Raw genomic sequence first — 12,694 nt, 5'->3', positions numbered from 1 at the left:
TTTTTGTTTGCCTCCTCTCCTTTCATTCTCTCCCCCCTCCCCAGTTTTGGATTTAGTTTGTCCAGTATTGAGAAGTGCCATAGGTTTTGGTAGCCTGAGACTTTTGCTGCATGGTGCTGGGCTGGTTGCGTTGGCCAGATCCACCCTAGAAATGGGAAACAAAGGAGACAGGGGCATCAGCTGCCATAGCACCAGCAATCCCAAGAAGACAAGCCCACCCCAACATGGCCAGAGACAGCCCTGACACCCAGCAGCACAGCAATGCTTCCCCTTGAACAGCTCTGTTTCTGCCCTGCACCATCTCTACATCCCACAATCCAGGCCAAGCAACCATGGACACACCAAGCAGGAGCTTGGGGATGCACCACCCCACTGCCTCCCACCCACAACAGGCTCAAGCACAAGGGAAATGAGGAGCAGGGCCAGGCACAGCAAAGGAGCTTTCCCAAGGTGAGCTGAGGTGGCACACCAGACAAGGATGTCACACACTTGGAGTGCAAAATCATGTCCTATGACTGGACTCCAAGGCTGAACAGTGTTTTTTTCAGGGAATATTTAGGGTTTAGGAAAGTAAACACACATGCAGGTGAAACCAGATCAGAGCTGACATGCAAGCTTCAAGGGGGTGCTTGATTTTTCCCCAGAATCACAGCACAAGTGCTCACATCCTGCCCTCCTCCCACAGACAGGGGACAGCAGCGCCTGCCTTGGCTTCACACCCCACAAACTATCCCTCCCCAGTCCACAGCGGGATGGACTCTCCACACAGTCAAAGCCTGGCTGAGGCTGGCAGGGATCTCTTGAGTTATCTTGCCCAAACCCTTTGCTCAAGCAGGATCACCCACAGCCAGCTGCCCAGCACCATCTTCAGACAACTTCAAGGATGGAGACTCCACCAGCTTTCTGGGCAGTGCTTGGTCACCATCCCAGCAAAAACATTTTCTCTGATATTCAGAGGGAATCTCTTGTGTTCCAGTTTGTACTCCTCACCCCTGTTCCTGTCACTGGACGCCACTAAAAGGAGCCTGGCTCCATCCTCTTTACATCTTCCCTTTCTGTACATCGATGAGATCCCCTCTCAGTGGTCTCCAGGCTGAACTGTCCCAGCTCCCTGAGCCTTTCCTCACAGGAGACATGATCCAGCCCCTTTGTCAGTCCTTCACTGGACACTCTCCAATATATCCACATCTCTCCCACAGTGGGGAGCCAAGAACTGACACGATGCTGCAGCTGTGGCCTCACCAGGGCTGAGCAGAGGGCAGGGATCAGTTCCCTTCACTGCTGGCAATGCCATGCCTGGTGCAGCTCAGGATCCCGTTGGTCTTTTTTGTTGCAAGGGCACATTGATGGCTCACGGTCAACTTATGCCCACCAGGCCCTCCAGGGACTTTGCTGCTGAGCTGCTTTCCAGCTGGGTGGTCCCTGACATACACTGGTGCACGGGGCTGTTTTCTCCCAAGGGACAGGCATTTCCCCTTGCTGAACTTCATGAGGTTCCCTCCCCAAGCTGGTCAACAGCCACTGCTGCCAAGGCCCTTTCCCGGGGAGCAAAGCAAACAACAGAAGGAAACAAACACCCTGAGACCCTGCTGGGATGGGGGAGCAACGTGCTCTTGGGAATTCTGTAGAGGCAGAAGGGGCTGACTCACCTGCCCATCATGCTGAAGGTGGTGATGCAGCATCTGGGAATGAGGCTGCTGATGTGCAGGGAGGATATGGAGAAATGGGGCTGGAGCATACCCCGGGGCAGCACCAGGGTTCAGGGGCCCAGTCGATCCGAGAGCAGAAGGCAGGCTGAAGGGAGGTGGAGTGCCAGCATGGAATCCCTGCTTGTCGAATGTCTGCACAGGGGACAGTGGGCACAGCGTCAGAGACTGGTGTGAGTAGCCCCAACCAGACCAGAACAAGACTGGCCCAAACACACATCACCTGAACCTTTCACCTACCCCACGAGGAAGCCAAGTCACATTGAATACCTGCAAGCACACCAGAGGATGAGTTTCAGCTCCTGTTCTCCCTCATACTTCTGCACTAATGGCTCTTGACATTTTTATTTTCACAAGACATTGTGGGTTTTATCCCCGACCTCTTTTCATTCAGAGGGACATGGGATGGCAGCAGCTGCCTAATCAGTCCTCCTCCCACTGAGTGGGCTCAGCCTAGAATTATTCAACTTATCCAGGGCAGCCCAACAAAAACACAGGAACTTGCAGCAGTATTTTTCTCCTGCTGGCCAAAGCTTGACCCCTAAGCATGGAGCTGACAGCTGGCTTCCTACCTGTAAGCATGGATCACAGCCAGACACCGACTTTCCCTGCTGACGGCGCAGGGAGGAGGAAACAGGAGCTGGACATAAGCCCAATGCACACCACAGCTTGTCAAAGCACTTTCTGCTTTGCCTGGGAAGCTGCACACTGAGCAATGGCCACAGGAGAGTGTGGGACAGGGACCTGCAGGTGTTAGAGGTGGTCACTACTGCCTGGTCCCTCTGATGGAAAGCAAACAGCCTCTCAACTCACCTGCTTAGGGGACTATTTTAACTAAAAATGCTAATACCCGAAACTTAATTTGCACCCAGGACACTGCTGGCTTGGCATAGTGTGGGCACAGGGAGCACTGAGCCTCTGCCAGCAGCTGCTGTCAGGAGCAGACACCACAGGAACTGTGGGAGAGAGGATGAGGCTTCACTCCAGCAGTAAACAGAGCCAGTGTCAGAGATGCCATGGCCTGCTGACCCTGGGACTGGCCAGCCTGGGAATAGAAATCATCAGCCTTGGGCCTTGAGGGAGGAGGGTCCAGCACTCCTCACCTGAGTCTTGTTATAGACTGAGCCGCTGATATCAGGCACACCCGTGTTACTTGAGGTCACAGAAACACCTGGAAAACAGAAATGCCACCAACAGTGAGAATGTCACCTCCCCAGCCAGCACAATCCCAAGCTTTGCTCCTGGCACCTGTGGCAGCTTCAGGGGATGCACCGCCCTGCTGGTTCTCCATGATCTCAGACCCACAGCACCCCACATGGGAGCAAAAGAAGGGGCTCAGCTTCTTGTTCCCACCGCAAAAGCCCACTCAGATAAATCACTCAGGTCCACAACCCAGCCATTAACACTCAGATTCTAATGCACACCAGGCAGCAGCTGGCTGCACTGAGCACTCAATGAAACTCACAAAAAGCCAGCTTTTCCGTAGGATCAGACGTGCATTCGGCTCTATTGAAGCATTTAAGAGCTTTCCAGTAGTGCCCTGACTGGTGAAACTCAGCATCTCCTATACATCTGGGCCCTTGTCCTTTCACAGCCTACAGAAGAGTGAGGTCTGCAGTGCTCCTCTGCCCTGACAGAATCAGCGTCACTGGCTCAGACTGGCTTCCAGCCGGACTGGCTTGTGCCACAACAGGCTCAGAAACACTCGCCATCAAGGTGGCTCAGACACTTATTCACAGTTTTATAAAGGGTGCCTCTGATCATTTCACTTGGATCATAATAAATCCAAGAGTTGCTTTGTTCAGTGAATCAGAGGATTGGGCTCAAGGGCACTGCTCTAAGCTTGTAACCCTCCTTGGACACTGCTCCTTTCTTGATTGCTTCTCCACTAGAGAGAGTGTGATCACTTGGTGTTTCAAATGCACAGCAAATGCTTGGTACCTGCTTGAGCACAAGGATGAACCAGTTAGTGCTAAGCAGCCCAGTATACACTTCTCAGATCTAACCAGCATGTGCCGAATAAAGCTTTTGTAAAATAAAGCTGGATAAAGTCTTCAGCTTTTATGGTCACAAAGGAAACATTTCCAGGCATGACACAATGCTATGAGTTACAGGGTGTACAGGCACCAGCTAGACAGCCCAGAGATGTGTAAAGTGCACACCCTGCTCCTAACACACAGCTGTCTCAGGTGCCTACCAAGAAACTTAAAATCTAGCTATGATTTGGCAGAGGATCATTTCGGCAACAGCACTGACCTGCTCAAGTTTCAAAAACACAGCACTGTTGAAGGATCACTATATTCTTCAGCAAAGAAAGCTTTGGCTTAGGAAACAGCTTACCATTTCTCCGATGTATAACTGGACCAAGCTGTGCATCAGCCACAGAAATCCTTATGCAAAGTTCAACCATGGAGTTTAGAAGGAACAACTGTGCCATTAGAAAAGCATTTTGTATAAGGGAGATGGAGAAACAGCTTGGATCATGACCCTGTTTAGAGCTGGCTGCTGTGTTGACTGCACAGCACTGGGAGTTTGCCCTACTAAATCCCACTCCAGAGCAACCTCCAGTCTTGAAGTGTTACCTTTCCCAGGTCCAGTGCCAGCAGATTTGTTTTGTGCTTGAGATGACCCACTGTAGCCTCCTTTGCTGTAATCTCCAGCTGCCGTTCCCTGTGTTAAGTCATCGTAGCCTGCCGGTGTGCACAAGACAGGGAGTTACGGTGTGCAAGCGGTGCTGCAGGCGCTCACGGGGAAGCAGGGGCTCAGGGCTTACCTGTGCCGTAGCCATGCTGGCCGTAGCCACTCGCCTGCTGGAAGGGAGTCGACGCTGTGTTCAGGTTGACTCCATGCTGTTTAGCCGATGCTGGAGGCACCTGGACAAAGGACGGGAACAAAAAGCATCGTTATGTGGGACACAGGCTCCCTCTGCCTGTGGGAAAGGCACCTTCCACCTCATGTCAGGAGCAGAGTCTGAAGTTGGGAGGACTGAGATGGCATGGCACTGCTTAGAGCAGTTAACTTGCTATAGTGGATTTGTGCCCCAGGATTTCTCCTAGAGCTGTCCCTGTGATTGCAGTGCAGCTCTCCCTCAGAACAGGCCGCATGTTTCTTTCATGTGCTGAATGTAAACAGCAAATTTTTACCCACAAACCTGAGAAGAACAACCACAGAATCAAAGTAAACAAAAATTCCTGCCTGAGGCTGTTCATAAAATACTATCCCTACAGGGCCCTAAATAGCCTCATCTACCCTTCTGCCTGGAGTAGCACCTCTTCCCAAATAACCTCTTTCCTCCTGAGACTTCCAGGCCCTGCTTTCTGACTTCATGGGGTCTCCTCCCTCCATGCTCTCTCAGCTCACTGACTCAGCTTTGGGTCTGCCCTTGACTCTCCAGAGACTAGTAAGGGCTTTCAGGAATACCAAATCCACAAGCTGCAGCTGTCATCTATTTACAGGAACTTGGACAGGAGTGCATGAGCTCTGGCCTTTTACTTTTTTTTTCTTCTGGGTGGGACTGCAGGTATTTTCTCATGTTGCATATTTTTGGAGATTGCCTGCAGACTGCGGAAACTGACTTTATTCCATTCTAATGAGAATCCACCTGAATACTGACTCCAGCTCTGGGTTCTCAGTATGAGGAAGCTGTGGACCTGTTAGAGCAGATCCAGAAGAGGTCGCGAAGATGATCATAGGAATGAGCACCTGTCTCCCATGAGGACGGGCTGAGAGTTGGGGCCGTTCATCCTAGAGAAAGGAAAGCTCTGGGGAGACCTTTCTACACTTGAAGGCTTATAGGAAAGATGGGAAAAAAATTTATCAGGCTCTGTAGTGATAGGACAAAGGGCAGCTGTTTTAAACTGAAAGAAGGTAGATTTAGACTAGTTATAAGAAAAATATTCATCACCATGAGGGTTGTGAGGCACTGGCACAGGTTGCCCAGAGAAGATGTGGATGGCCCATCCCTGAAAGTGTTCAAGGTCAGTCTGGGTGGGTCTCTGAGCAACTTGGTCTAGTGGAAGGTATCCCTGCCCATGGCAGGGGGATTGGAATGAGATGATCTTTGATGATACTTTCCAACCCAAACCTTTCTATAATTCCAAGATGTAGAGTGTTTGGGCTGGAGAAAACAAAACCAGAGTGGTGCACAGGGAGGGTTTCAGTTTAGGCTGTCACACTTACAAACATGGTTGGCCCATATTGGAATGCACTGGGAACACCGGGCATTCCAGCATAGTAAGGGAGCCCAGTGTAGCTGTACCCCGGGGGCAGGGTCGGGTTGAGGAAGGGCTGCTGAGTCGTGTGGTGAGTCTGTGTCTGGTTCTGCTGCGGCTGGGCCAGTGTGGTCGCAGGAGCAGGAGAGGCAGAATCTCCACGGCCAAATTTTGTTACATCACCTATGTAAGAAAGAACTGATCAGAAAAGCTATCAAAGATACTGCAAAGGTGGAGAATTCAATGGATTTAAATCCTCTGAATACAAGCAGACAACTACAGAGCAGGACACATCCTACACCTGAAAGCCTGAAGTTGTTGATGGGAAGTCCTCACCCTGTCTCTGTTCCTGACAGGATATTTGCCTGTTTGTGGCACAGAACTCTGTGCCATGGCTAATCCATTGATAAAGACAGATGCTAATACTCACCTATCTCACATGGTCTTAGCAGACTCATTACTATCAGATCACTGCAAAAAAACATGCTAAAAGCAGAAGCATGATAAATAGCCAGAGAGCCTATGGTTGCTGGGTTAAAGTGTGACTCTCCTGGTGGTTAACCTGTTTAGCCAAGCTTCATGGGCTGAAAGCAGGTTAGGATTTACAGGCAGTGATGGGCATATTTTTGCCAATGTCTGTTTATTTGTCAAGCATGACTAGTTAAGATGTCCAGTTCCTCACACCACCAAAGTTCTGAAGACAGTAGCTGATGGCCAGGAAAGCAAGACTTGCATCGTGGGCCACCTTATTGAAGAAGTAGGAAGGGAAATTCAGTTATTAACCCCAAAATAGCTTCCCAAGAGAAGTGATAATGAAGCAGAAAATCCATAAACACTTGTATTTTCTGGCAGCCTACAGAGCAGCATGTTCACATGTTTACCAAGGAGGTGATATACATCAATCCCTTCTTTTTCACTCCCAACCAGCATTTCTTTTTGCTGGTTACCAGGAAGTATGACTTAATACCATCATTACAGGAACTACAACATCTATGGCTACAGTTTTAAGCTGTAATCAGATGGCAGCGAATGAAAACCACTGGCTGAAATCCTGGATGGCATTAATATCATTTTTGCACAATGACAGCTAAAGGGCAAGAGCAGAAACAAGGAAGCGCTTCTTTGTTCACAGAAGGGAAAAGCAACTCCTCTTTGAACAACAGCAGGATGAATATATGCACTGAGAAACCAGCATATCTCACATGCCATCCTCGTCTTTAACTAGCACTCACCTGAGTACGGGTTGTTAGCAAGACTCCCATCTCTGCCTGTCAAGGTTGCAGGAGCAGGGAATGTAATTCCATAGTAATCCTTGGAAAGAGACAACGTAATTTATTAATAGCCGAAACTGTAACACAGCTGGACAGATCTTAGGGACTGCATACTAGACATAGAAGGAAATTTTAAAAGCAAGAACTAAAGGAGGTTTGGGTGGAACCTGACTTTATATCATGCAGCAGAGCTGAACATTTACCTGGGTCCTCAAACTAAAAATAAACCTACTTCATAGACACTTTTCATATTATATACAAATATTTCATTTCTTAATGCTAAGTTAAAGGCAATCACTTAGTGATTTCCCTCCGAGCTCTTGAGCTGTCATCTTCCAGTGAGACTGCCTGAAGGAGAACTGACCATTGTGGGTCAAAGGCCTGGGGTCAGGCCAGGACTGTAATCACAACATGGATATAAAAGTCTAAGGGGTTTGCCCTTGTAGCATGCCCTGTTTTCTAAAAGTGGAAATGTCAGCTACGAAAACAACAAAAACATTAAAAGAGAGAGAAAAATAGTTACTATTGGATGACTTGAAAGTTTATTTAAACTACTTTACAGGAGACCTCAGGTCAGTAGTCTCCAAAGTGGGGTGTGCACCACAACCCATTGGGGTGTAGGAAGAAAATGGATTTGGTACCTTTAATAACAACTTAGAGAATTTAAAAATAGTGTTTGTTTAACCTTTCTCTCGTTTTTTTTTTAGGCTTTTTTGGTGTATGTTTTATAACAAATATATTAGTACAGGGGTATATGTACATAATTCAGAAATAAAAATACATTGAAGTTGAGTGCTCACAAATTTTTTGCTTATAGGGTGCATAAAAAAAACACTGACTCAGATCATTCTTCTAGGTCCTCTACAAGAAGGCAAGCCCTCCTAGAAAGCTTGCACTCTGGAATGACAGGACATGCTAGAAAAACCAAAGCAGTATTTTGACTTCAGTTTGGGAGAAAAGGCAAGAAGTTTGCCCTTCTCTCTCTGGGTGAACTCCACCTGTGGGTCTGGTACTCTACTTTTTTCCTCCTAATTTTCATGTTCTACTCCTCACCACTTCCAATTCAGAAAGAGATAATGCTTTAAGTAGTAATGTATCCATTTCCACATATTCTCAAACAGTGGAAAAGTCTCCTCCTTTGTCATACCCCTCTCATGCCATAGCACCTCAAATGTTTTCTCAGAGTTGACAGCACCCCTCCACCTTGCTTCACTTCCATGCATCACTTCCCTGTCTCCTACACCCAATCCTCTATCACTGAACATGAAATAATGTGGCAAAGTTTTAGTACTGCAGGTGCTTCCTGTAACTTGTAATGGTGCCATTATTGCATCAACCTTTCCTTCCCTGGTAATTCCCCCTTAGGAATATCTGTATCCTACATGTGCACACACATATTCAAACTAAACGTTCATTAGAAAATACGAGTGCAAGGCAGTTATGTCTGCATAAAAGGAAAATACCAGGGAAGACACTCTGCTCTTCATATATCACAGATATCTCCTGACCTAAAAAAGGGGAAGCTGCCTAAAGCCAAAAGCGAAATATCAGAAATAGGCTCAAAAAGTGAGGCAGAAAAGGATGAAAAAAAGGTAAGTGATGAGACATAATAGATTAAAGTTCCAACAAGCAGCTCACTGGGTATCACACAAACCAGCTGAGACACTTGTAAGATCTTTGCAATAGACGAACAGAGAAGACAGCTATCCCAATGTACTATCCCCATGTAAAACACACCAAAAGAACCCATGCAACAAAAAAATCCACAGTGAGACTTTACACAATATGCACATTACTTGAGTTAAAATTAAAAAAAAAAAACCTCAGGAAAAAAATCCCATTCTTGCTTAATCAGCAGCCATGGGGATCTCTTGCTGCTGGAAGTTACACAGGAAGCAGTGACAACTTTCACTTGGAACTTTGCCCACTTTCACTTTTCATATGTAAGTCGACTGGCACATGAAATAGAAATATTCCTACCTGTTCCTGCCCCCAGACCATCTAGCACTGCCACATTTTCACAAAAAACTCACAACAGAATTTAAAAACCCCCAAAATCTAGAAATCACAAACACCACATGAATAGCAGATGAAAAATCCTTTGTGACATCTGTACATTTATAACTACCAACACACTGAGGGTAATCAATTCTGGATGTAGGGGTATGAGAAATGGCTCCAAAAATATTCTGCAAGATTTTGCAGAGAGAGGAAAAACTCTTGCACTAGCAAAGCCGCAGATGCCACAGAAAAAATAAAAAGTATTAAAATATACATATATGTATACATACAAATAGAATTTTAGAAGACTGAGAGACTAACAGTATTTGTCAATAAGAAATATAAGAAAACATTAACATGCAAAATAGACATTATATACAAATAATATTAGAGCATGAAATAAGGAAAAATAGATGCTGCTAGGTAGAGAAATTTTAAAATAAATCCCAAAAAAAGGCAACAAACAAAACAGGTGAAAAGACAATCCTGAAACACATCCCCAGCACAGCCACCTGGAAAATTTCTTCTGCAACACTTTTAGCTCCTGTAATAGCACAGTAGCCAGGCTTCTCCCTGGCAGCAGCCCCAAGAAAGAGTTAGGTCCCGTTCTCATAGCAGGGCCCTCTCTTTGTCACAGTGACAAAAGTCCTCAGAAGAAAACAAATGAAAAGAGCAAATGAAAAAACAGACAAAAAAACAAAAGTGAAAGTGGAGGAGGGAAATTCTCTAGAAGATGGTGATGAAAGGAAAGCCTGGACATGGGCACATAAAACTGCACACCCAGCAGCACCCCAAGCAAAGCAACCACCACTACTGAGCCAGAGCAGGCTCCTGCACAGCACCCACAGCTCCGCCATGACTGTACCTGGATGCTCACAGCCCTGCCTGCGGCACAGCAGCCTGGCACTCCTGCTCCTCCTCACGGCTCTCGCCACCGGGCTCCCATGCCACCACCTGCGGACCCATGATCCTGGGGATGCACTCCAGCTTCTCCAGGACATGACTCTGAGCACAATACAGCCCTGCCACCTCCAAGAGCCGCCCTTCTTCCCCGACACCCTGCTCCACAGCAACCTCCGCCCGCACCAAGCCGCCGCCACCGCTCTACGCATCCTCCAGCACCTCTTCCACACCCTCAGCAGAAGGAGCAGCAGCCAGCACTGGCACAGCCAGGCTCGCAACGACCTCCTCAACAAACTCCAGCACTACATCCACCACCTCGAGCAATGCCTCCCTGACAACGCCACGCTCTTCAAAGGACCACGCAACCCGCTGCTCACCATCAACAAGTACTTCAGGGACATCCACCTCTTCCTCCACGCCCACAACCACAGCGCCTGCGCCTGGGACCACGTCCGCCTCGAAGCTCTTGTTTGCTTCCAACACGTGGACAGACTCATACGGCGAATGAAGCACCAAGCTGCTCTGGACCCCACTAGACCCACAGAGAGCAAACACCCATCCCCAGCCAGCACCAGTGGCCATGGAGTGAGTGGTGACAGCAGCAGCACAGACTGGGATCGCTTGGTACCAGTCACACCTCTTCTGGCCAGAACGAGATGACATGGAAATAGGTATGACCGTGGTGACACCGGGGTCAGTCTGTGGCATAGCCCACACACCCGAACCACGGCCACTGGAGAGGAAGGAAGAGGAAATTTCTGCATTGCACACTCATGGACAGCTGGGAGGCATTGGGGATAGGGATGGTACTTACTACCCGTGGAATTATCACGTTCATCCAGATTGCAACCTCACCTGATGAACGGGAAGCAGATCATGGACACTGGGGGAATACTGTGGGACTCTCATGAGAATCACTATTTATCACAGAACTCTGTTTACTTACTTACTTAATTGTTTATTTATTTATTTGGCTGGCCATTTATTTATTTATTTATTCTTTCATTAGAAATAAAGACTTTTTGTAAAAGCAAAAGCAAATGAAAAAGCAAAGCTGTGGTCATTGTGCTTCATGCTTATAACTGACAGGCAAAGACACAGTCCCCTCAGGCAGGCAGGGATGAGTCTTCCTCCTGCAGACTGTCTTGCCAATGCCTCCTGCCCAGGCTGAAGGCTATGAACAGCAGACCACTCTCAGGGACCCACTGTGGTCCTGCAGCCCATAGGCATCTCCTACAGCTGCCAGACCTTTGGGGCACCCGTTTGCACAGATGGCATGATGCCTACCCTGCACACTTCCTCCTCTTTTACCGCCACACTCTCCCTTCCAGACCCTCCAGTAATGCCAAGACATGAAATCCACCTCTAAACCATCATCCCACCACAAACAACCATTTTGTAATGCCACAGCACTGCTTCAGAACAAGCAGGGTGGCATCGACAAGGTGCACCTCAAAGAATCAAGGAGGGAACCCATCAAGGTCTGCAGAGATTTGGACAAGAAACAGAAGACCAGTGCTACCAACTCCACCCAAGAAGCACCAAAAAGACACAAAACCCACAGGAGATGTCCAGAACTGCTCACTGCTCTGCTACAGCCACCGCAACTGGTCCAGGATGCTCCTGCCTGTACTTATACCCCAGTGGCTATGGGGACCTGCTGAAGTACACAGAACACATTGTCCTTGTCCTTCACCCCAACACATCATTAGCAAGCAAAGAAATCCATCACCCAAACACCACCATCCAATATAGTCCAACCCAACCACCACAGCATTCCCCATGAAGGAAGCTGCCCACATACCACCAGCACCAGCTGCTCCTTCACCCTCCAACCACCACTCCAGAAGTATCTGCCCAGGTAAGCAGCTCTGGCCTCCTCCAGCACAGGACAAAGAGGTTTCCTGTGCTCAAATGACCTCCACGCTGCATCACTGCAAGGACATTGCTCTCTGCAAACACAAATGATCACTTCCCATTTAGCTGAGTGAGAAAACAAGGGGAACCAAATACAGAATCATAGAATCATTAAAGGTTGGAAAAGACCTCCAAGATCATCAAGCACAACCTTTGACCAAATACCACTAAGCCGTATCATGAAGTGCCACATCAACTCAGTTTTTCAACATTTCCAGGGATGGTGACTCCACCACTTCCCTGGGGAGTCTGTTCCAACACTTGACCACTCCTTCAGAAAGAAGAAATTTTCCCTAATATCCAACCTGAACCTCACCTGGCACAACTTGAGGCCATTTTCCTTTCCTATTGCTAGCTGCCTGGGAGAAAAGGCTGATCCCCACATGGTTATAACCTTCTTTTACGTCATTGTTGAGAGCAGTAAGTTTCCCCCGAGTCTCCTTTTCCCCATGCTAAACTTGCCCAGTTCCCTCAGCTGCTCCTCATAGGACTCATTCTATAGAGCCTCCCCCAGCTCTGTTCCCTTCTCTGGACATGCTCCAGCACCTCTGTGTCCTTCTTGCTGTGAGGAAACAAAACTGAACCCAAGATTTGACGTGTGGCCTCACCAGTGCCCCCAGCACAGGGGGATGGGCACTGCCCTGGTCCTGCTGGCCACACTACTGCTCACACAAGCCCGGTGCCA

General features: G+C 48.1%; 1 protein-coding gene across 5 annotated transcripts in view; it reads right to left on the bottom strand.

The window, feature by feature from the left end:
* Positions 1 to 6: 6 nt before the first annotated feature.
* The window catches only part of UBAP2 (ubiquitin associated protein 2), a 75,570-nt gene continuing 62,882 nt past the window's right edge, over positions 7 to 12,694 (bottom strand). For 4 of the 5 annotated variants that reach the window (XM_017746584.1, XM_017746585.1, XM_017746586.1 and 1 more), the window contains 7 exons: positions 7,150 to 7,228; positions 5,886 to 6,100; positions 4,480 to 4,579; positions 4,289 to 4,396; positions 2,810 to 2,877; positions 1,650 to 1,841; positions 7 to 145 (listed from right to left, as the gene is read on the bottom strand). In XM_017746584.1, the coding sequence (XP_017602073.1) occupies positions 53 to 145; positions 1,650 to 1,841; positions 2,810 to 2,877; positions 4,289 to 4,396; positions 4,480 to 4,579; positions 5,886 to 6,100; positions 7,150 to 7,228 (855 nt within the window). In that variant the 3' untranslated portion in view covers positions 7 to 52. The remainder of the gene's footprint in view (positions 146 to 1,649; positions 1,842 to 2,809; positions 2,878 to 4,288; positions 4,397 to 4,479; positions 4,580 to 5,885; positions 6,101 to 7,149; positions 7,229 to 12,694) is intronic. The other variant, XM_008643012.2, reaches the window with a different exon arrangement.

Source organism: Corvus brachyrhynchos, unplaced genomic scaffold (assembly GCF_000691975.1).
Source record: "Corvus brachyrhynchos isolate BGI_N302 unplaced genomic scaffold, ASM69197v1 scaffold139, whole genome shotgun sequence".
Taxonomy (NCBI): Eukaryota; Metazoa; Chordata; class Aves; order Passeriformes; family Corvidae; genus Corvus; species Corvus brachyrhynchos.
Note: the sequence above shows the minus strand (reverse complement) of the source record. Positions and strands in the feature narration are given on the sequence as shown.